The sequence below is a fragment of the Salminus brasiliensis genome, chromosome 1 (assembly GCF_030463535.1).
Source record: "Salminus brasiliensis chromosome 1, fSalBra1.hap2, whole genome shotgun sequence".
Classification (NCBI taxonomy): Eukaryota; Metazoa; Chordata; class Actinopteri; order Characiformes; family Bryconidae; genus Salminus; species Salminus brasiliensis.
In genome coordinates this window covers 86,837,805-86,863,879 of record NC_132878.1, presented here as the reverse complement: position 1 = coordinate 86,863,879, position 26,075 = coordinate 86,837,805, and the positions used below count along the sequence as shown (strand labels likewise).

General features: G+C 42.5%; 1 protein-coding gene across 4 annotated transcripts in view; it reads right to left on the bottom strand.

Annotated features, from left to right (window-relative positions):
- Positions 1 to 26,075, bottom strand: part of galnt1 (UDP-N-acetyl-alpha-D-galactosamine:polypeptide N-acetylgalactosaminyltransferase 1) — a 155,251-nt gene that overhangs the window by 45,187 nt on the left and 83,989 nt on the right. For 3 of the 4 annotated variants that reach the window (XM_072692097.1, XM_072692107.1, XM_072692115.1), the window contains exon 4: positions 15,294 to 15,462. In XM_072692097.1, the coding sequence (XP_072548198.1) occupies positions 15,294 to 15,462 (169 nt within the window). Of the gene's footprint in view, positions 1 to 12,397; positions 12,458 to 15,293; positions 15,463 to 26,075 lie in introns of those variants that run through there. The other variant, XM_072692124.1, reaches the window with a different exon arrangement.

Here is a 26,075-nt window from a genome sequence, read left to right as displayed (position 1 = left end):
AAAACATGGCTATGGTTAAAAACCTAACCTTTAACATGATGATACCATGATACAAAAAAAAGAACGAAAGTAAGAAAGTGGAAAGTAGGATAAATAAGCCATTTTTAACGAGAATGAAACACTGCCAGCTCCACTCCAGTGCTACAACACAGATCATATAGATCAGAAATGCAAACCCAAAAACTTCTCAACATGCTCAAAACACATTCTAGGCCCGTCATGAGTCTAGGCCTTTTATTCATAATAACTGCATCATTTTAAAGAGCAAATCACTTTTAATTAATACCAGACACATCTTTGCAGTCTGCGCCGCATAGTCTACACGACAGAGTGCCCTGCTGCTCATAGACACGAGCCCCACCTCCAACCGAGAGAAGACCAGTGAACGGAATTGTAAAACTGGCTGAAATATCGAGGCTGTTCATTCTTACGTAAACAAACACACCAGTAAACACAGTGAACGATATTGAGGTCAGAAAAAATTTGCGATTACATGTCCACATACTGTCTGATCAGTAAATAAACCTTAATTATCACAACAGGCCTTACTTACTTTAATCTATAAAAGTTTCATTATTGATTATTTTTTTAATAAACATGTTTACGTAGCTTTTCTATACATTTGTGACACATCTACAGCACTGAGCAGCAGTCCTACACATCTGAACAAAAAATAAAGTCTAAATACATACAAATAAACTACAGGTTATGATTTTATCTGCACGTGTGTTAACAAGCACTCAAGCGCTCTTACTGAAGACTTCGGCTACTTACAGCTACCATCAAAAACCCAGTTTATTTAAATAAACCTCCATTAAAGTTAATCAGGTAAGCTGCTGGTGGAACAAATCCACAGCCAGAGAAGTCAGGAGGCACACCTGTGCTCCATGCCTGAACTCGGCTCTGCCCATATCTGCTGGTTCTATACTGTGTTAGTTATATATGGCCACAGCACATAACTAGGAAGAAGGGCCATTAAGTCCAAACTTAACAGAAACACACACACACACACACACACACACACACACACACACACACACACACACACACACACACACACACACACACAGAAACGCTCTAATTAAATCAAGCAGAGGGGTTGTAGCCCATCGTGTCCCACCGCTGCAGTAACACTGGCCCTCAATGCCCCATCCTCCTTTAACTCATTAGCCTATTGTCAATCTCAGGAAACTCATACACACACGCGTTCACACAAACACACACATGCGCACACACAGACTTCCCTTTAAATTCATTAACCTGATGCCACTCTCCGGTCCCTAACATCAGTTTAATTTGCAGCAAGGCGTCTGATTGGCTGGCCTCTTGCTACCTGCCTGATTAAAATGGAGCCTGGAGACTTTACTGTCTCTTACCAGGCCAGAACAGAACCTCCGTTCACACACACACACACACACACACACACACACACACACACACACACACACACACACACACACACACACACACACACACACACACACACACACACACACACACACACACACACACCCCACTCTCTGGCTGAAGATATTCAGCTTATATCCTCATTGCAATCACAGCCAGACAAAAACAGTAGACTATATTACTTTCACTTTCTCTATTACACTGGCTCACTCTTATATACACACACACACACACGATATGGACAAAATAACTATATTGTAATGTATGTTACATGACAATGACTGAGAAGAAGATGAAGGAGAATAGGGAGAAGATGAAGAAGAAGAATGAGAAGGTGAAGAAGATGGAGAAGAAGGAGAAGAAGAAGAAGAATGAGAAGATGAAGAAGAAGAATGAGAAGATGAAAAAGAATGAGAAGATGAAGATGATAAAGAAGAATGAGAAGATGAAGAAGATGAAGCAAAAGAAGGAGAAGATGAAGAAGAAGAATGAGAAGATGAAGGATGAAGAAGATGAATGAGAAGAAGGAGAAGAAGAATGAGAAGAAGAATGAGAAGAAGGAGAAGAAGAAGAAGAATGAGAAGATGAAGGAGAAGATGAAGGAGAAGATGACGATGAAAGAGAAGATGAAGAATGAGAAGATGAATATGAAGGAGAAGAAGGAGAAGATGAAGATGAAGGAGAAGAAGGAGAAGATGAATGAGAAAAAGAAAAAAAATCAAGAAGAAGAAGACAACAAAGATCAAGAAGACAACAAAGGAGAAGATGAAGAAAATAAAGAAAGAAGACAAAAAAGATCTAGTGTTGTCTGTAATGCTGATCCAGGTGGATGAAGTCCCGTTTTTCTGAATGCATTAATGGGATGTTTAAATGGCTCTCTGTCTGGGTAAAGGAATCACATCAATGACTCTGTCGTCGGTTCACCTGTTGTCCATTCTTGGAGCACTTTTGGTAGGTACTGACCGCTGCACACCAGAAAAACCTCACAAGACCTGCCCGGTATTCTGGAAATGTTCTGACCCAGTCCTCTAGCCAACATAATTTGGTTCTTGTCAAAGCGGCTTAGATAGATCTGCTTTTAACACGTCACCTTCAAGAACTGACTGTTCACAGAATTTAAAGCTCTGAAAGCTGGAATATTAATCCAGTGTCCTCCAGACTATTACACACTCTTAGACACACACACACACACACACACACACACACACACACACACACACACACACACACACACACACACACACACACACACACACACACACACCCCTAGCCGACAGCAGGAAAGCAGGAAAGGAGAAAAGGTCAGAACTGTCTCCTGCTGTGCTCAAACTCACTCTGCAGCACACTGATAAATGTGTGTGTGTGTGTGTGTGTGTGTATATATATATATAATTGATGTGTTATGTGTGTGTGTGTGTGGGGGGGGGGGGATTGGTGCAGACAGCGTCTATCTAACAAAACTCTTCCTCACACATCCAGAGAGATCAGCTGCTGATGGATCAGCTATTAAAATGATACCAAAAACTGTTCCCTAAACTCTACCATCGAGAGTGATATATTGCCAGACAGTCAGATAGAGAGAGTCAGATAGAGAGACAGACAGGCAGAGAGAAACCAATAAACACATAGGTAAAGTGACAGAGAAACAGACAGACAGACAGACTAACAGAGATAGAGAGAGAGAAACCAATAAACACAGATGAGAGAGACAGACAGACAGATTGATATATATATATATATTGATATATATATATATATATATATATATATATATATATATATATATATATATTGACAGACAGACAGAGAGACAGAGAGATAAATATAGTGACAGTTAGATAGAGAGACAGTCAGATAGAGAGACAGTCAGACAGAGAGATAAATATATTGACAGACAGTCAGATAGAGAGACAGTCAGACAGAGAGATAAATATATTGACAGACAGTCAGATAGAGAGACAGACAGACAGAGAGATAAATATATTGACAGACAGTCAGATAGAGAGACAGTCAGATAGAGAGACAGATAAATATATTGATAGACAGACAGAGACAGACAGACAGAGACAGACAAACAGATAGATAAATATATTGACAGACAGTCAGATAGAGAGACAGTCAGACAGAGAGATAAATATATTGACAGACAGTCAGATAGAGAGACAGACAGACAGAGAGATAAATATATTAACAGACAGTCAGATAGAGAGACAGTCAGATAGAGAGACAGATAAATATATTGATAGACAGACAGAGACAGACAGACAGAGACAGACAAACAGATAGATCAATATACTGACAGACAGTCAGATAGAGAGACAGTCAGACAGAGACAGACAGAGAGATAGGTATAGTGACAGTTAGATAGAGAGACAGACAGACAGAGAGATAAATATATTGACAGACAGTCAGATAGAGAGACAGTCAGATAGAGAGACAGATAAATATATTGATAGACAGACAGAGACAGACAGACAGAGACAGACAGACAGATAGATCAATATACTGACAGACAGTCAGATAGAGAGACAGTCAGACAGAGAGACAGTCAGACAGAGAGATAGATAAATATAGTGACAGTTAGATAGAGAGCCAGTCAGACAGAAAGAGAAATATACTGACAGTCAAACAGAGAGACAGACAGACAGAGAGAGAGACAGAGAGATAGATAGATAAATATATTGACAGACAGTCAGATAGAGACAGTCAGATAGAGAAACATAAATATATTGATAGACAGACAGACAGAGAGAGAGACAGAGAGATAGATAGATAAATATATTGATAGACAGTCAGACAGAGAGACAGTCAGATAGATTGACAGACAGACAGAGAGATAAATATATTGACAGACAGACAGATAGAGAGACAGTCAGACAGAGAGACAGATAGATAAATATAGTGACAGTTAGATAGAGAGACAGACAGACAGAAAGAGAAATATATTGACAGTCAGATAGAGACATAAATATATTGATAGACAGACAGAGAGACAGACAGACAGAGAGATAGATAAATATATTGATAGACAGACAGATAGAGAGACAGTCAGACAGAGAGACAGATGAATACATAGAGAGAATATAGATAGACCAGCAGGCAGGCAGATGTACAGAGCGAGTGCGAGAGAGCGCAATAGTGCATTTGAGAGAGAGAAAGAGAGAGTGCATGAGAGAGTGCATGAGAGAGGGAGGGTGAGAGAGTGCGAGTGAGAGAGTGTTTACAGTTAAGGCCATATGTTTTTATGAGTGTGCAGTAACTCTCTAATTACAGGAACACCAGCCAATAAAGGCTTAATAAAAAAAAACGAAACAATTATACACACAAGCAGGTGCACACACACACACACACACACGCGCACACACACACACACGCAATCGAATAACAATGAATATTCATGATTCTCCATGACACACACACACACACACACACACACACACACACACAGCCACACACACATCCACACACACATCCACACACACATCCACACACACATCCACACAGCACAACAGTCAATCACACATCAAACCAACTTTCACACAGTGAATCACATCATTGATTTATGGGGTGATAAAACACTTTTATCCATAAACACTCAGCCCTTCATTCATGAAACACTCAGAGCAGCCTTGGTTAACAGTGACAGAGCTAGTAGAACATTTTTTGGTGGCGTGTTTAAAAGGTTTTTCACCCAATGCAAAGAACCATTTACGTTTTCTTATTTGGGGTTTGTTCAATTGGACAGTGGAATCCATAATTATTTAAGACTGAATATGTTTCAATACGGTCAGATTCTTCTACCAAAAAGTAGTTCCACAACTAAAAGACTGACTGATGCAATGGTAACTATTCCAAAACATCAGGACCGAATAATAGAGATAGAGATAAGAGATGTGTTAAAAATGAAAATTTTGGTTAGCCAACCTTTATCCGACCTTTATCCGAGGTTTTGGTTATCCGAGTTTCTGGTATTTCTCCAAATTCATGGAGACTAGAGCCTGTTCGCAGTGCAATGGAAATCACTGCCTAGCAGTGCCTAGAGGCAGATGCTATGGTATCCTAGGTGGTTGCTAAGTGGTTGTTAAAGTGTTGCTAAGTGGTTGCTTTTCAGTTCTTAAATAGTTGCTAGGTGGTTGATATGATAATTCCAATTGGTTGCTATGATGTTTTGCTAAGTAGTTGCTTTGGTACTGGGTAATGGTTTCTATGTGGTTGCTATGGTGTTGCTAGGTCATTTCTATGGTCTTGTTAGGCAGTTGCTGTGGTATCCCAGAATGCTGATATGGTGTCTCAGGTGGTTGCTAGCTAGGGCTGCAGAATATATTGCTTCAGCATGGTCACTGCATTGTCCACATGCGCAACAGCCACACTGTAGAACCGTTATATCTGCCCATCACCACTCCTCTTACTCCAATCTTAACCACGCAGAGGCCATTATTAATATCACGACCATGTTGCATCATGGAGGAGGAGACATGTGCTAGTCTTCACCCTGCTAGTTCTGGAGTTCACGTAAGCAGGGCACTACTCAACCCATCCAATGGGAGGTCAGAATAACAAATAATAATTTTAAATAATATAAATAAATCTATAAATAGTTATAAATAAATCTGACACCTCATTAAAAAAAAAACACCTTAAGAAGGCACTGGTGAATGAGGCCCCCGGTCTTTAGTAAAGAACCCTTGAAGAAGCCTGTTCCACTGGGCCTCTCCCCTCCATATGACTGAATCTTCATGCACAGTTAAGGCTGAATGATTTGCAGCACGTTGCTTCTTTCTCCTGGCCTGTCTTTCTTCCTCCATCCTCTTCCTCTTCCTCTGCAACACTTCCTGTCTGTGCGTATATATGGAGGATTGCTTGGCCATCCTCTCCATCTCTGCACACTCTTCCTCTCCTCTCCACTTCCTCACACATTCTCTCTGAATCACACAGGCTGCAGAACACAGTCGTTTATTCTCACTGAAGCACTAAAACTCATTTAGCAGCTGCCCGTCTTCACACCACTGAGTGCAAGAGTGTGTGTGTGTGTGTGTGTGTGTGTGGGACAGAATTTGTAAAATAGGCGGGTTCTGTTTGACAGTGACGCTGTGACCGGGGGCGCATGGGTCCTCTCGAGCCAGGGTCCTTTTAAAAATGCCTGTACTACATAGTTTATCATCATCTCTATCTCGATCACACACCACTGAGATATCACTATTATTACTACCACTACTACTAACAGCAATACCAGCAAGCAGTAGGTAACTGTGTAATAGAGGTGACAGTGAGAGTTTAGCTAAGGGCGACAGTGGGATGATAAGTGCTCTGAGCTTCGTTGACTGTGAGGTTGGGTGCACACTGACATGCTGTTCACCACAGCGTTTGAGTGGTGCTACATTAACAGCATTCACTCTCTGTGGATTAGCAGCAAGTTCGAAGACGACCCACCGGACAGTGGAACACATGCAGTTTCGCAAAACACCCATCTCAGTTTAACACACTAGAAAAATGCTTTTCCTGAAGGAAACAGAATGGTTGTGTAGCTTAAGTGGTTCTTATTTCCAGGCAGTTGCTATGGTGTTGCTAAGTGGTTACTATGATGTTGCAAAGTGACTTTTCAAACATCCAAATCGGTGTTGCTATGTGGTCGCTATCAAGTTGTTCAGTGGCTGCCAGGTGTTTGATGTGGTGTTGCTAAATAGCTGTAATGGTGTTGCTAAGTGGTTGCTATTCAGTTGTTTAGTGGTTGCTAATGTAGGCCTGTGCCCAGTTTAGGATATCAACGCCATAGCAACCATTTAGAAACCATTTAGCAACACCATAGCAACCAATGTGGATACCAACGACCTCTCTAATGCTCTTGTCGTTGAACAAAATCAAATCTGCACAGCAATTCTCCACAATCTCCACAAGTAGAAAGCCTTCCCGGGACAGTTACATCAACAAAAGCAAATTAACTCTTTAATAAAAGTGTCCCAATACTTTTGTCCATATAACATACTTACACATTCGAAGAACAACACATGACATGAGACTTTCTGTTTATCATCATAGCACTGAGGGAGTAATGAACTGAGAGAGAGAGAGAGAGAGTATGAGGAAAGGGGTGGAGAGGGGGGGGTTGACCTCCCCATCCCCTTAGGCGTCTCTAAACCAAACAGTGTGTCCACTATTCACTAGAACCCAGGCAAACACAAACAAACACACACACACACACACACACACACACACACACACACACACACACACACACACACACACACACACGGTCATATTATAACACACCCTACAAGACTGACACGTAGACAACATCTCATGGGCAGATCATGCGCACTAAGCACGCAAAGGACCAATTACTGGACAGCTGCTTCACTGCTCTACAACTGCTGTTGGACACTCAGTATTGAGCTGTGGAGCAGTGGAACTGTATTCTCTGGAATAAAGGGGTGATGAGGTGGGGTGGTGATCATCCAACATCCTGTCCTCCCAGCAATGATCCAAAATCTAAATGCCCTAAATGTAAATACAAATCTACAGGAAAGTCTTCTCTGGACAGTTGGGAACAGTTACTCCAACAAAAGCAAGATAAACTCTTTATGATACCCTTGATTTCAGAAGAAACGACGAATGAGCAGGTGTCCCAATACTTTTGTCTATAAAGTGTAAATGCTATATTTTAACACCTAAAACTTCTACCAAATATCAGTTGGCCAATGCATCACATGCAGTATAGTAATGTAAGGGTACGTCTCTCTCTAGTGCATTTGCCTGCATAGTACAACTGTATGCTATAGACAGCTTGTTTAATTGAAAAGAATGGCTAATACAACAGGACACTCTGGGGTCGCCACGCATGAGTCTGAGGTCACCATGCCCGACGCCATCCGGTAGATACAGGGGTATGAAGCCTCGCACCACTGGGCTGCAGAGCAGTGGAACGGAGTTCTCTACGGTGTTGGAGCTCCAGCTAATCTATAACTAATTAATAACTAATGATCCGTTATCAGCACCTGACCTCACTAATGCTCTCCTACCCTCCCAGAGAGCATGGCCAACTATGCTCTTTGGCACTTCCAGCCATGGATGTTTGTGGCATCACTGGTGAGCGAATCTCCTGCAACCCCGTGATAATATGACCAACACTTGGACAGTCACACCACCTGGGAGCCCGGGAAATGACCATTTCTAATTCTCATAACTATTAAAATGAAGTGTAGGGATTAAACGTATAGAGGTTGAAACTGCAGAACATCTCTAATATAAGCCTAAAAGACGCCTTCTGGAACCTCAGAACCCTCAAAACTCTTACACCACACCCGGGACGGCTGCTAAACACCTCCAGGTGCACCACTGAGCTCACTGTTCGTCTTGAGACGTGTAAGATTTGCCTTGACGCAAGTGCTCAACGCCTTACCTCACCACCTCCATTGGAGAACTACACGTGTGTATATAGATGTGTATATAGATGTGTGTGTGTGGAAGAGACACAATTAAGCCAGCTTCTCATGCAGGGTTGAGTCGAGTTCCTTGCTTTTCTTGGCACGTAGAGCTCTGGTGACCACGTCGTCATGGCAAAACTGTTTCCATGGTCGCGCCTTGCGAGGCCATCCGGAGACTTCGAATCGTAAATGTTTTAGGCAGGAGCAGAAGCCTGGGCGTGAGAGAGGAGGGGTGGGCCATCTCGGGCAAACTCGCACAAACAACTCTTTCAGCGTTTCTCAAGGACAAGTATGATAAGCCCTGTCTAAAGCCTGCCTCCTCTCGCACTGTTTGTCAGAGAGTGCTCTGATCTGCCGGGTCAATATTTGAGTCAAATGGAGCAGAAATGAAAAACACGGCACGGCACGGCACCCTAGTGAGACTTAAACACAACGATAACCACACACAGCCACCCCCAACTCCCAACCCCCAATGACCTCTTACCTCACACATGTATTACCTCTACTCCGATCAATTCTACAAGCCATTAAAGCAATAACCCACGAGAAGCCATGGGGCACTGTCACTTCAGCGCAGGTAAGGGGTTTCAGGTGTTGCTGGGTAAGAAGGATGGCTCATGTCCTACGATTTCCCCCTACTTACAGTACGACATATCACTCCTAGGTAGGTTTTATGACTGTCAGATATAAAGATAAGGGTGCAATTGTGTCTGCATTTGACCCATCTGTGGTAGTGAACACACACGCGCACACACTAGTGTGGTATCAAACCCACAACCTTGTCATCAATAGCCTGGAGCTCTAACTGCTAAGCCACCACTGCCCTGACCACCCATCAGCCATAACATTATTAAAGCCACCTGCTTAATACTGTGTAGGTCCTGCCCGTTCTGGCTCTGCAGGCCCTCTGAGCTCCAGCTAACCAGCTAATCTACAACTAATCAATAACTAATGATCCATTATCAGCACCTGACCTCACTAATGCTCTCCTACCTTCCCAGAGAGCATGGTTGTGGCATCACTGCTGAGCGAATCTTCTGCAACCCCTTGATAATATGACCAACACTTAGACAGTTACACCACCGGGAGCCCTCGGACAGCGTCCTGTGGTTTACATTCTACCAAGACATTTGCAGCAGATCTTCTAAGTCTTGTACATTGCAAAGCAGGGCCTCCATGGATTACATCAGTGAGTCTTGGGCACCCATGACCCTGTCTTTGGTTCACTGGCAGTCCTCCTTTAGTCCACTTCCAGTAGGTACTGAACACTGTATACCGGGAACACCCCACAAGACCTGTCCGATGTTTTGGAGATGTTCTGACCCAGTCGTCTAGCCATCACAGTCTGGTTCTTGTTAAAGTGGCTTAGATTTTTATGCTTAATCATGCTTTGAAACCTGCTTTGAACACCTGCCTGACTGTTCACTCGCTGCCTAACCTGTAGATCCCACCCCTTGACAGATGCCACTGTAACTACATTTCACTTCACATCAGTGGTTTGAATTCTGTGGCTGTAAAGTGTATGTATAAGCTCTCTGACAACTGGCGGAAACACTTCAGTTACACCTCAGTTAGGCGTGGACATGGGAAAACCGTCAATATGGACTGCATGGACAACGGAGTGAATAGTAGGCAATGGTCAAAAGCCAGACCGCACCAAGAGTCCATCGAGCTTCGAGTGCGGCACGGCTCGACCCGCCATCCCTCAAAATCCACGGAAGACAAGCGTCCAGGCTTTTTTCTGTTCTGGCACCAAAGTGGTGGAACGAGCTGCCCCTGGGTGTCTGAACGGCCGAGTCGCTCGCTGTCTTCAAACGCAGACTGAAGACCCTCCTCTTCTGAGAGTACTTGGACGAATAGAGTACTATGGTCACCTTATTGACTTGTGCTTAGTAACGTCTAAAGCTTAGAGGTATCTTTGAATTATTAGTCTATTCTAACTAGCTAAGGCTTTTCTTGCGTAAATAGCAAAGCACTTTTGTAAGTCGCTCTGGATAAGAGCGTCTGCTAAATGCCTTAAATGTAAATGTAGTAAATTCACCAGTAACAAAACTGGGGGAAATGAGCGTTCAAGACATTCATGATTTCAGAACTGAAACCGTACTTTCTTCATATACCAGCGGCTCCATGCTAGAGGACTGTGCTGGACTGCTTGCTTTAGTACTGGTGAATTTGTGTCCCTCTCACCGAAAACCTAAATGGCCTGCTCCCGCCTGCGCTGTCCTGTAGAGGCTTATCCACATCCAGTATCTGTCACAGTCTATTCAATAGTACAGTACTTTCTGCCCAACAATAAGAAAGTCATGGTGATAATGACTATTTTATTCTTCTGTGAAGTAGGCCTAATTTCAGCCTCGGTTATTTATTCCTATCAAACCCAAAGCAATAATTAAACCACAGCATGTTTATCTTTAGTTGGCTGCACATCACTGAAGCCTCAGCCTGCGTAACAAACCACACACTTGTGTGCTTAAAATATCACACTAATAAAAGCACTTCTAATGAGGAACTATTTTTACATACTATTTACTGCAGCAGTGCGGATTGGGCCAATCATCTTGATTGGTTTTACGTGAGCGCGGACACTGGGGGTGTCATTACTGAACGTGCATCCGATGATCCCAAACCCTGCTTTATGTAGTGTAGACGATTGCTACCCACCATGTCAATCTTGCGGTTGTCTAAGGTAAGATACAAGCGGTCCAAAAACATTTTTGTGCCCCCAAAAGTGGATAGCCTAGGTTTAGGATAATAAAAAAAAAAAAAGTTAAGTTAATGAAGCCCTGAGCCGATGCATCTTCCTCCAGCTCTGCATATGAGAAAAAGACTGTACCATAGAGACCCTCCCTCTCCCTCACCTCTGACTGTACAGCCAGTGTGGCAGTGCAGGTCAGTTCAAGTTCGTGTGTAGTACTGTCCATGTCTGTGGTTTCATTTTTCTCATCTCCTCGTGTCGTGGAAATGTTCGTGTCATGTTTGCAGAGGATGCTGGGATGTTGTTCTACATGCTGATAGAAATAATGTGGCTAAACGTAGCCAGGGGGGTTAAACCGTTGCAAAGTAAACGAACGAAAGTAAACGAACCCTTTGAAATGACCTAGATATCTGCCTTGGCTACTCTTAAAATACTTCACCAAGTCCAAGTCTAAGTCACAATTACAGCTAACTAAACTAATAATCATTTGCACTGTGCATGTCTTTTTACTAAGCACACTGTGTAAACAGCCACAGTGCAGTAAAGAAAAAGTGAAGACATGAAGCGCCCACCGACTGACTGACTGACCGACCGACCGACTGACCAGTCAGCCTACCAACCCACCAGAGTTTAGCAAAGACTAAACCCACAGCCCCAGGTCCCATTGGACTACCTAACCTTTTTTTTGTAGAATTCATGTATGGGAAGTCGGTACGTCTCTCCTTAATGACTTCAGTCGACTTTTCATTGCAGCCCTTCAGCCTCTCCGTTAACATTCTCTTGCTTTCCCTCTCTCTCTCTCTCGCTCTGTCACACATACACACACAGCCCCAATAACACAATAATCTGACCTTTCCTCCACTACCATACTCACAGGCTGAGGATTCTTCTCCATCCCGTTTGATAAGGTATGCAGACTGAGCACGGGACGCTTAAATATCATTCTGAACGCCGCTTCCGGGCGCCAAGCCAAGCTGGAGTCCGACACACACCTACGCTCGAGCGACAGGGAAACAGCAAGCACCTGCAGCAACATTACACACACACACGCACAGCAAAACAGCCCCCGCCAACTGCACCGGCTTAGCTTCTGAGAGTCAGCGCTGATTGATGTTTGGCACATTCGGACATGGAAGCCGCGCTGAGGGCAGTGCCGGATTTCAGCTTTGCCAAGGCAAGCCTGAAAAGGTTGAGAATGAATAGGGGGGTAGGTTACCATCAGGCATACGCTTTGTAACTCAGTCAAGTGCCCTAAAACAACACACACACACGCACACACTCACATTTTCAGAAATGCAAAGCTTAACTCGTTGAGAAATAAACAATGTTTATTTGTATTAGGGCCTTATCTAAAGACCAGGGAGAAACACAGGAGGAGGACAGAGGAGGAAAGTTGGGCGGGAAGCGGTGGCTGCAACTTTGTAATTGACACGCTCTTATCTTTTAATTGAATGTGTCAATTCTATTGGATCTTTTCAAACGAAGCCGAGAGAGAGAGGTGGGGGGGTGCTGGCTGGTAATTAAGTAGTGGAAAATAAACGCATTTCATGGGTTGCTGTTCGCATTTCCCACTTGCTGCTCCGGCTGCACACACACACAAATCTGCAGAATTGTCAGCAGCCAGCAACAATACACCAACCTGCCACTCTGAAGCTCATGGCCCGAGACAAGCTCACACAGCTCGGTCAGAAGTGCCAATACAATCGATACGTGACTGTAGCTACAGCGAGTCTTTGTCCTGTTTCGCTTTCACATGAGCAGTGCACATTCTGAAGGGATAATGCAAGCTTATGGAATTCGGCATTGCACAAACTGCAGACCTTTGGGATCCCCCCCTCAATAATTATATCCCATTTCTACCCAATTTGGAATCCTGTTCATGTGAACCCCCCTTTCACTAGGGTGAGGACTAGCACATGCGCCCCCCCCCCCACTGACCCAGCATTGCTAGGTAGCCAGCAGGCTAGGAGGAAAGCACAGCTACACCTAACAGACACCTGTGCTGACCAACATCACAGCAGGAGTGATGTGAAGAGGAAGCGCCATCAGACATAAGACATAAGGCTAACGTAACTGACAAATAATTGACGCTTATGACAGAATGGTACTATCTGCATGCTCACATCATGGAGCCGAGTCGTTTCAGATTGACGGAATAGCAGACTTCAGATGTCAAGCTTGTCTAGGCTGCATCAGCAACATTTAGGGTGAGAGGCACACTGCGTGAAATGGACACATTAGGGTAGAAAAAGATGACGCATATACATATACATATATATACATATATATATATATATATATATATATATATATATATATATATATATATATATATATATATATATATATATATATACACACACGTATAATATACATATAGCAAAAGATGACGTTTGAAGAATGCAAGTCCGAAATTGACAGCAGCAGAAGAACAAATACTCTAATAAACTGTCTCAGTGCTGTGCTACCGCCCCCGCAACATCCAATATAGTGGTCTGTTAAGTTTTCACAGGCGTTTTTCTGACTGCGTAATCGTCTTTACATACTTATGTCACATGCACAGCCTCAAAAAGAGGATCCCACACCTTTTGCTGGTTACCTGAGCAACCGCAACACTGCTAATGGCACTGGTTTCAACAGAACAGCAATACTGAAGAGCTACTGAAAACATGAAGACCAAGGTTCACCAAAGTTTTCCTCACTCTGAACTGCTCTACTGACTAAACGGAGGTTTGCAATCATCAGATTCATTCGCTCTGCAATGCATGTTTTAAAGCCCCAAATCCCCAAAACGTACAGACTATTGTTTTAATATAGTCAGTCACAATAACACTAAAAAAAGTACTGAAAAAGTACAGTTGCTAGGCTGTTGCTGTAAGGCTGCAATGATATTCCAGGTGGTTTCCATAAATTCCTTTTGGAAAAAAAACTACACAGACTACTACTACTACACATAAACTATACATTTGTGCAATACGGGCTAGTATACAGCTTATTGATCAATCAAAGCAAATAATTTGGAATTGGAACCATGTTGATTGCGTATTAACGTGCACCCAGTATAATAATTACGTAACCACTTTCAGGCAGTTGCGAGGCTATTGCTTTGTTGTTAGTAGTGTGAAAATGTCAGGCAGTTGATATGGTCTCCCAGGACGTTGCAATCTGGAGTAGGAACGCTGCCGGTATCTTGAAAACTGTGGGACAAGAAAGCCGACCAAAATAAAATGAAAGCAGAAGAAAAAGAATCGGATAGAATGTAGTTGCGCATTGCTGTAGAGCCATAATAACGCAGGAATGCACCAAGAGAAGGAATGGAAATTGTGAGCTAATGCGGATTCTCTCAATTATTCTTGTACAAATCTGCCAATGCTGATAAACAGGTCTAAAATGTAGACACTGGGATTAATTCCACTGGGAACAGCTTCATAGAGAAATGTAATACAGTAAAATGAATGAAATGCAGATATTTTAGCACAGCAGTCCGGCGTCACCTAAACGCTCTTCAGGGTTTCTAAATGCATCGTCTAATATCAGCTTGGAATATTGCTTAAATCTGAACACCTGTCACCAAACACATGTGGATACCAATCTGAAATTGCATGTCTAAATCATCCCACCCCTGTTTCAAACATGTCTTGGTTGGAGGTCTGAAATGAACCTGATTTTAACATTGTCAAAGTCCTTGAACTCAACACAAGTAAAACCCTGCAACTGAAGCTTTCTACCCCCCCTCCGCCCCCAGCAACCACGTCCAAACACAAACTCACCCTTCAAGGCGAACATCGGGCAGTGATCGGTTGAGCGCGATCATCTCGCTGGCCATCAGATTGAACTGGTTGATCTTAAACATCTCCTTCATCTTCTCCTGTTGCTCTTTAGGAATGACCACTGGTTTCCCCATCTCACCCGGTCCATCGTGAGGCCTCGGGACCACCTCTGGAACACACAAACATATAGTCGGGATTTAGAGGTTTTCACAACAACTCATTTCATGTTACAAAGCTCTAATGATTCGACAGAATTCTACACTGATGTGCGTAGATGTTACAGTACATTCCATTCATTCAATTTCTCTTTTATTTTCCTTTACAGGAGAGTTGTTTTCATGCAGGGAGATCTTTTCACACCTCCTTAGTTCGGACTCAGAAGTTGGAGCATTTTCTGTTTCTTAGCATCCAAGTGGTCCCAAACACATTCAATGAGGCTGAGGTCTGGATTCTGGGCAAACAGACCATTTTTTTCTTAAAACACCAGCATCTTCAGTCATTTGACTGGCAAATGTTTCCTTTTCCCAGGCCCCGCCCACACCTACCCATTTTTTCCACTTCCTTCCCTCCCTTTTTTAGAGACAAAAACACTTGCATGAGCATACCACACACTGTACTGTGAAATTACAGATTCTAAATCTAAATAGAGCATTATATATCTTATAGAACATTATTTACATTCACTTATATGTGGACATCTGAAATCCAGTGCTATCTGCATGTAGATGCATCTGCATGTAGTTTTATGATCTATGTAGTTCACTATATAGGGAGTTAAGGAGGTGTTTGAGATTCAGCCAGAAACATGCATGTGTTGTGATGTCAGCATTTTGCCCGATCTCCAACTTGAAGAGCTCTTTTTTTCAGCGTTTTTATGTGGACGGGAGGCCAAAACACACAATGACCTGATCTTTAAAAATATATTTGGATATGTGTGAATGAGGCCTCAGTAGGAGCTTCAATGTCAGCTCCACATCCTTTTAGACCCTCAGTGTTGAGCTGACTTATAGTTGAAGGATGGACAAATCTCAAGCAAGACTGGAGCTTGATTTTGTTCCAGTCTCTCAAAGAAAAGGTTAACTGCTGTTTACAGATATATAAGGTCTTGCAAAGTTGCATTTTCTGCAATTTATTTTATTTGTTTGTCAAATGTTCAACACTAATGTGGTACTGTCACTTAAACCACCTGTTACATTTAACACCCCTCAGTACATTTACATTTAAGGCATTTAGCAGACGCTCTTATCCAGAGCGACTTACAAAAGTGCTTTACTATTTACCCAAGAAAAGCCTCAGCTAGTTTGAATATACTAATAATTCAAAGAAACCTCTAAGCTTTAGACGTTACTAAACACAAGTAAATATGGAGACCATAGTACTCTACTATTCGCTCAAGCATTCTCTGAAGAGGAGGGTCTTCAGTCTGCGTTTGACGACAGCAAGCAACTCTGCTGTTCAGACACCCAGGGGAAGCTCATTCCACCACTTCGGTGCAGGACAGAAAAAAGCCTGGACGCTTGTTTTCCGTGGATTTTGAGGGATGGCGGGTCGAGCTGAGCCGTACTTGAAGCTCGAAGGGCTCTTGGTACTGATCACCTTTTGACCTTTGCCATCAAGTACGGAGGGGGCGGTCGTTTCTGGGCTTTGTAGGCCAGCGTCAGGGTTTTGAATCTGATGCGGGCAGCAGCTACAGGATGCCAGTGAAGAGAGAACGCAGCAGAGGAGAGTACTAACCTTAGTACTAGCAATCCTCCCAACATTAGGAAGGTAAGGACTCCTACATTCCCAGCTCCTACTTATTTTGACTTATTTATCCTAAACGTACATGGCTGTTTTGACTGTAAATGAATGTAGTAAAGGGTGTTCTGACTTTTGGACACTCAGCTACTGTAGCAAGTATCATAAGGCATTAATCCACATTCCGTACATTGTATATCATACAAGAACAGATGTATGGAAGACGAGCACTTTTATGGTTAATAGTCCAAACCTGAAGATATGCTGTCAGGTCACACTTCAAGCTTCAGTTATCAGATTGTTAACAGAGCCTGCTGTTCTCTCAGTGTGATTATGTAGTAATTTCTAAAATCATTAGTTTCAATATCACCTGGGTTCACAGAACCACCACTGTGGAATCGCTCTCTTTGAGAGATATGACAGATAAGCAAGCAGGGATTCAAATAGGATTCATGTGCGTTTGGTAAATGATTCCTCAGCGGGGAACTAGTTGGGGGTAAATACAACCACAGCATGGTCCAGGCCTGATGGATTCAAGCTTCTCATCAGGAAATCAACCAATGTAATGAAACAGTTTAGGCCTTTCCCCTCATTAATGCAGTCCATTAGCTAAGATACACTGGTGTCTGAAGTGAGCTTCTTTAGTTTTACTCAGGAGCTACAAGGCTAATGTAGCTAATAAGTAATAAAGAATCGTTTATCCCACCAATAAACACTCCTGCACACCTGCCCCATACTCCAATGGGGCAGATGTAATCTCAAATAATACTAACTAGTGGGGCATACGCTTCCATTGCCTTTCAGCTACTCCTTTAAACCCTACAACATTTGATGTAAGACCACTCTTCAGTTTTCACTTGCAATTATTACATTACTATCACAATTAACATCATCATCATCACAGGCCCTAAAACCGAACCATGTGGGACTCCACAGTATAAGATAAACCAATTAGGATTAATACTTGGTTAATAAACCTAGTGGTGAGGAGATTAAACAAAGATCCTAAATCTTATTTTTTAAGTAATGCAAATGACTGTGATATAGCTAAGAGGAGGACATAACTCTGAGAATTACCTGTAACAGTCACAAAATACTGCATGACCCTAGTTTCCTAGAGTAGTTTCCCCTTTGTGCTACCAAAACAGCTATGACCTTGGACCTCTGAAGGCGCCCTGTGGTATCGGATACACCAAGTAACAGATCCTCAAAACTCCTCTATGTTGGAGGTGGAGCCTCCATGGATTCCATCAGTAAGCCTTGGGCATTCATGACCCGTTTGCCAGTTCTCTGTTTGTTCTTCCTTGGAGCACTTTTGATAGGTGCTGACCACTGCATACTGGAAACACCCCACAAGACCTGCCTGGAGTTTTGGAGATGCTCTGACCCAGTCGTCTAGCCATCGCAATTTGGCCCTAGTCAAAGTGGCTCGGATCTTTGCTCTTGCTCGTTTTTCCTGCTTTTAATGCATCAACTTCCTGCCTAATATGTACGTGCCACCCCTTGACAGGTCCCACTGTAACCAGATGATCAAGGTTAGCCACTTCACTGGTCAGTGGCTTTAATGTTAGAGCTGACTGGCGTAATTAAGTACAGGTTTAGGATGAATCTTGAGGAATAACTGTCTGAACACAATGAGAATTCAGAGATGGCACTGCTCCGGAGATTAATGAATAAAGTAGAAAAAGTTTAACTACAAAAGAAACCATGTTATAGTTTACCCTGTACTGTGGGCCACTGCGCCCTACCCTACTTCTAAAAGGTGAAAATCATTCATTCACATCATGATTACCACTCTGTCTCAATGTTCAGGGCTTTATGCTCCAGACAAAGAAAAAGAGCCACTGTAACCCCTCAGATACCAAGTTCATCATTTAATAAAGGTGCTACAGTATATTAATACAGTTCACTTGAAAGGAAAAATCAGTTCCACAGGAAAATGTTTGGGTAAGTTCTTGTGGAACAGAAGGCTTTACGGAGGTAGAATAATAAATGGCTTGTCTATTTATGAAGGACTTGAGCTGCTCAGTAGGACAATCAGGTTTTCACGTCCTGTCACAGCATGCCAATGAGGTTCGAGTCAGGACAAGGTCACCCCAAAATGTGCATTTTGTTTTCTTCAAGCCTTTTAGAAGTGGACTTTGCACTTAAGCTTTAGATTTAGGATGGATGTTTGTTCATCCCTGAAGCAGGAACAGCACCCTAACACCATTACACTACCACCACCATGTTTGACTGTTGGTATGCTGTTGAATGCTGTGTTAGGTTTAGAGACTCCCAAAGACACCCCTCTTTGCTATTTGCGTTGGGCGCAGATGGAATATGTCCTCCACCTTCAACCCATCCAACCATTGAACACAGACACATACGCACAAGCAGCCACAGTGGCAGCTTGCCACGGGTATCGAACCCAACCCTTTTTTGGGGAAGTGGTGGCTCAGCGGTTAGAGCGCCGGGATATTGATAACAGGGTTGTGGGTTCGATTCCCGGGCTCGGCAAGCTGCCACTGTTGGGCCCTTGAGCAAGGCCCTTTACCCTCTCTGCTCCCCAGGTGCTGGAGTTGGCTGCCCACCGCTCTGGGTGTGTGTGTGTACTCACTGCCCGTAACACATGTGTGTGTGTGTGTGTGTGTGTGTTCACTACCAGATGGAGGACATCTGTATCTGTTAAATGCGGAGGACACATTTCGCTGTACAGTGTACACTGTACAGTGACAAATACGTGCACCTTTACCTTTTTTACCTTTATCAAGAATAACCAGGTGCTATAACCGCTGAACCACGCTGCCCTAACCCCCAGTCTCCCAAAAAGTCCCACTTTTAACTCGACGCTCCACAAAAAGTCTCCTAAAAAGCTTATATGATGTTTTTCTTTTAGCCCAGCCCCCTTTTTAATGGTGGATTTATGAACACTCACCTTACTGTGGAACACAAGGCTTTAGGGAGGGAGAATAATAAATGGAGTGCCTGGTCATGGAGTGCCTGGTCTGAGAGATTCAAGCCTCTCAGAAAGACAATTTACTCGTTTCTGCATTCCCAAAATCATCAAGGAAAGTGGTTAGCCCTGAGCTTGTATGCGATTGTGTGTGTGTGTGTGTGTGTTGTTCTGGGCTTGATGGTTAATAAATCCAAAAGCATGCTTTGGTGAGATTAAGGTCAGATTTGCTGCGGCGAGAAAGAGATTACATCAGCTTTAGCATGTAAACGGCTCCCTCTCTTTAATGCTGTGTGTGCAGGTGTGTGTTTGTGTGTGTGTATTCGTTCGTATGTGTATGTGTGTGTGTGTGTGTGTGTGTGTGTGTGTGTGTGCACTTTCTGAGAGCATTAGAAGGCAACTTTGTCCTGTCCCTTCTTAACAGCGTCAAATGACTATTGCAGGACTCACACACACACACAGACACACTGATGGTCCTTTTTTGGGCACAAAGCAGAAATGTCTCAGGTGAATGCTGACAAAACTTCATCCTAAGCTTCCCCTGTCCTCGCGGACCCCTGGGCAGTTTGCATCTTTGTTCTATTTCAGCTCTGGACACTTTAGAGCCTGGTACCAGCTCAAAACAGCTCCATTAGCTGGGTTCGCCATGTTCAGAGATGGAATAAGCAGGAAAATGTGTGCCGCCTGGGGCTACTTTGGGACTGAACTGACCAATCAGAGTCAGCACTCTTCCATCAGGTCAAAAGGTCACAATGAAGTCCAAGAAGGAAAAGAAACCAAGAAAATAAGGCAAGTACGAAAGTCTTCCCTGTCAGAATGAGAATCATAAGATTTGTTATTTCCCATGTCTTTGTTTCTGGTGTTAGAACACAGTAGCTCTTCATTGAATCACATGTTTGCTGCATTATAGATACATGAATGCATCATTTTTTATTAATATTATATTGCATCAGACATATTCATTTATTTAATTTGGGGGGAAATCAATCAATCAATCAATCAATCAATAAATAAACAGGAGGATTCCATAAATGAATAAAACATACACTGATCAGCCATAACATTAAAACCACAGACAGGTGATGTAAATAACATTGACTGGTTACATGGTTATTATATGTCAGCAAGTGAACAGTCAGTTCTTGAGAGTGATGTGTTAAAAGCACAAAAAACAGGCAAGCCTAAGAACCTGAGGAACTTTAAAAAGGACCAAATTGTGGGTTCGAACTGGGTCAGAACATCTCCAACTCATCAGGCAGGTCTTGTCAGGTTTTTCTGGTATTCAGGTGAAAGAAAGAAAAAAAACAGGGAACCAGCGACAGGGTCATGGGTGTCCAACGCTCACTGATGCGATCCATGGAGGCCCCACCTCACAACTTACATGATCTGCTGCTAACGTCTTGGTGCAAGATCCACAAGACACCTTCAGAGGGCTTAAGGAGTCCATGCCTCTACAGGCCACAGCTATTTTAGCAGCATGAAGGGGACCTACACAACATAGTTTTAAACGTTATGGCTGATCAGTGTGTAGAGCACTATTCCAAACATCTGTGCAAGACAGACCATCAAAACTGCCCCCATCAGATAAACAGTACTTAAGCAATTTATCTTTGCGAGTGAGTAGAAAATCAAGCTCTCTCGCTTTAGACCTAATTTACCTACAAGTTTTCTTACACTGTTCTGAAAGGATGTGTCAGGATCTGATCAAGAAGATCTTACTAAGAAAAGCAAACAGACAAAAAGGAAAAACATCTTCAAATCAAACTGCGGAATCTGCTGGTGTACTCAGAACAATTGAGTGACTACCCCAGAATCCAGACCTCAACATCATTAAATGTGAGACTGTTGGTTGGTGAGAATCAGAAAATGGCCTGGACTTTCATTTCCCTGCAGGTTTCATTGACAAACTAAACCTTCGGCAAAAGTAATGTAGCTGCAATAAGGGTAAAGGTGATGACTGAACCCTCTCCTGTCCACCCCTAAAGCATCCCCACACCATCACACTGCCACCACCATGCTTTTCTTTTTGTATTTCTAATCATTTCTTTCTAATTTTACACCATTTTCTACCCAATCTGGAAGGCCAATCCCCATTCATGTGAACGTCCCCTAATACTAGAAATGCCCCCCAGCACTAGGAGTTGTAAAGACTCATGTAAAGGCAGCCACCGCCTCTTTTTGGACTGCCGTTGATGCAGCATTGCTAGGCAGCAGACATGCATTGAGGAAAGCACTGTTCCCGAGCTCTTGGTACAACAGCTAATAGACACCTGTGCTTACCAACATCACACTAGGAAGGTCATTAACTCACCCCTGAGAGTAAGGCCAATTATGCTCTCTCAAACTCTGGCTACTGATGGCAAGTAGCATGATGCAGGGTTCGAAATGCCACCATGTTTGGCGGTTAGCATTATACTCTTATTGTTAGGTGCTCAGTTAGCTCCCAAAAAAGTTCCACTCTCAACTCGCATACCACAGCAATTCTCCCAAGTCTTAGGGGTCATCAAGATGTCCTCTGGCAAACGCGAGACAAGCCTGTCGGCCTCTCTTAGTTAGCAATGATTTTCAACCTCCAACTCTCATATGGATCCAATTCTTGCTCATTCTCTTTCAGGAGACTTATGAAAGCTCAACTTTTCTGAGGCGAGTGAAGCTTACAGTTCTTGCAGTTGAGGAAGAGACCTAAATTGGGTTGCTTCTACTTTTTTAGCGTTAGATGTTCATCTTGGTTCTTTCGTGAGTTCCTGGATGAGTCGTCACTGCGCTCTTGGGGGAAATTTTGGTAGGCCGGTCACTTCTGAGAAGATTACCACTATTCTAAGTTTTCTCCATTTGAAAATAATGAGCCTCACTGTGGCTCGCTGGAGTCCCACAGCTTTAGAAATGACTTCTATAACCCTCCCCAGGCTGATTTATTTCAGGAACAGATTTCTCATCTCCTCTGGAATGTCTTTTGATGGTGTTCTGGGGTGATGCTTGTTGAGGCTCTGTAGAGGGTTCACTATGCTGGAAATGTTCGATCTAAATCTTCTGGAAATATTTATCTAAATGTCTCTCAACACGGCTGTGTCCAGTTTTAGCAATTCTATTAGTCAACTACATTTGAGTAACTGGTTGACTGAATAATGGGCAGTTGGATAACTTGTTTACTTCAATAAACAAAACAATTGCCTTAAAAATGCAATATGTTTCCTCTGGATGTCTTTGTCTTCTACTAGACTTTGCTGAAGCTCTAGAAGTATAAACAGATGAAATCAGGAGGGGGTAAAGAACTTTTTCTGGCACTATCTGTACACGTCTATACAAACAGCCTGTACCGCAATGGACGTCCTATCCCATCCTTCTCATACAACACTGAGAAATAAGAGGCAATGCGCTCTCACAGAAAGCAATCTTTACAGTTTATTACTTATGGACTGGGCAAGCTCACAAGAATTGAGCCTGTAGGCTTTGTCATGTCATTTGTCCCCTATTATGACGTCTATTCCCTATTACCTTGACATTTCTTGCCGTTTTCCGGCCTGACGAACTTGAAATCAGGCGTATGTTCGTTTACAGCATGCAGCAACTCAGTAGATTAAAGGTCGATTTGCTTTTACTAGCCCCATCTGCCCTGAGGTCAGTGTGTTTTCAATCACTGCTGTTCATCCACCACATGGGCTCCAGATCCAATAGAGCCATTGATGTCATTCTGAGTATAAGTCTTCCAATTCCTCCAACCTTACTCTGAATGGAGTGTGCGGGAGGTTAGTGATCATGCAAGAGTTGCTGCACAAATTCTATAAAGTCTATATTTAAACCCAACAAACCTGATTTTTAATATGTAATCTTTGTAGCTGTGTCACATCAGCTATTCAGGCCTTGGAGATCGTTTGGAGGATGGTGTTTTCTTGGGCAGAACTGAATGTGAAGAAGTGGGCTAGGACTGAAAGCGTATGAACTCAGAGACATAAGCTCATCTCTCATATCTTCTCATCAGTATGGACTGCAAGTAGCACACAGGCCAAAAGATCGTTTTTCATCCACTCATTTCTTCTCTTTCAGCTTTTCAAAGACTTCAATAAACGCCTTCAAGAGGTTCCTTGACATATATAGACTGATTGTTCCTGAAGGAGGACGCAGTGACATGCAAGATAAGAACTTGTGCTCATCTTTAAGCTGTCACCAGAGTGAAGCCTTTCAAGGTCTCCAGAGCGAAACAACAAGATGTTAATCAGATGCTGCTGACGTAGTCATGCTGACAGACTCTAGACAAAGGTTTTCTACTTAGTCATTAGCATCAAACTTTGATACGCTTTAAAGACCAAGCACAGAAGTCTAGATGTGTGGTCTGATTTTAACAGAATGAATAAAAGAGTCATGCATTACATATAATTTGCATAAAAGTATATTTGTTTTGACCAAATCTGTGTTATGTCTATTTTCCTCACAATTACTCATCATCAAACATGGACGATATGGTTTCAGATATATACAAAATATGTAGCACCACTAGCCCTCTTTGCAATGTGCCTAATTAACAGTTTAACAAATTAGATTTTAGTAGCTCCGCCTACCTCCAGCCCAGGGGTGTCAAATATACAGCCTACAGGCCGGGACAGGCTCGATAAAAGTTTTAATTCAGTCCACCAAATTAATTTAGACTGACTTCAGGCCACTCAATTAAATAACAAGACGACTTTCCTTAACCATACACACACTAATCAGTCACTGACAGATAGACAACCAAATCTCCATTTTTGCTGAAGTGGGCGGGACAGCAGATTTTTTACCAGATCTCCCAGTCCTAGCAGAGGAGATATGTGAACAGGTTTTAAACTAGATGTAAGTGCACTATTGTGGCTACAGTGTTGAACAGAAAGCATAGAAAAAAAGACATTCTTTACAGTTTTGCCATTGCTTTGCTTTTGTAAGGACAGTCTTGGAACTGTCAATACAGAATATGAAGTGAATGTAACCAGCAGCACTTATGACAATATTATACCATATTATATTCATTTTTTGACATGATGTGAATCTGGCAGTTCTTTAAATTACTTAGAGCTACAAGAATACAATCTTTATACATTTACTTACAATGGCAAAAGACCTTTCACTTAGCTGTGAAGTTGCTATTTTGGAGACACAACCCAAGTTTGAGTGACAGCAACAGTATCTTTTTATCTATTTATGTATTGATTGTAAGGCTTTCTGCAAAAAAAACTGGTCCAATCTACTTGACATTGGTCTGCACATAATGTAGCCTGTCATTTAAAATAAGTTTGATACACTAGTTACTTCTCAGATCTTATAATTAAATACCTTTAAAAGTAAAAACCTATTAAAACTTAGCATTGTAAAGACATTTCTGGCATTTTTAAAGCTGTTGCAAGAGGTGACAAAACTATTTTGGGCAGTTTGTGAAGCTGCAGCTCTCGTTAGCAGAAAACAAATGTATGGTGCATGGGTGGATTTGTATGGTGTATGGATTATTTGTCACTCTGTAATAAGCAGAGAAATTCTCAAACAAACCAAAAACAAAACTTTTCATCAATACCACACTTGTGTTCGCAAGTAGAAGAGAGGTTCCACACAAGTCCAAATGTTTGTGGACACCCCTTCCAATGAATGCATTTAGCTACTTGGACTGAACAGCTATTTTGCACTCTGCCTATTTTGCACTATGACTATTTGCACACCTGTACAGATGTTCTTTTCTGTAAATATATTTTCAGCTCTTTATTACCTTAGTACTTTTTACTTTTTTAATTTATCCCCTACCCTATTTATTGTTTAGTGTCATTTTCCTTTAGTTTAAGACTGTGTTCTGTGTTTCTTTGTTACTTGTCATACGTGTTGCTCTCACCAAGACAAATTCCTTGTATGTGTAACATACTTGGTGAAATAAAGAGATTCTGATTCTGATTCTACTTTAAGCTGAACCCAAATACACACACATATAGTTTGTCTGGTCCCTGTAGAAAAGTATTGCCAACAGAATAAGAGCCACTGTAGGACAGAGGGGTATAAAGCCCCCTCAGCATTGAGCTGTGGAGCAGAGGAACTGTGTTCCCTGAAATGATGGATGGTGCTCCATCCAATACTTCTAAGATAAGTTGGGGAGCTGGGGA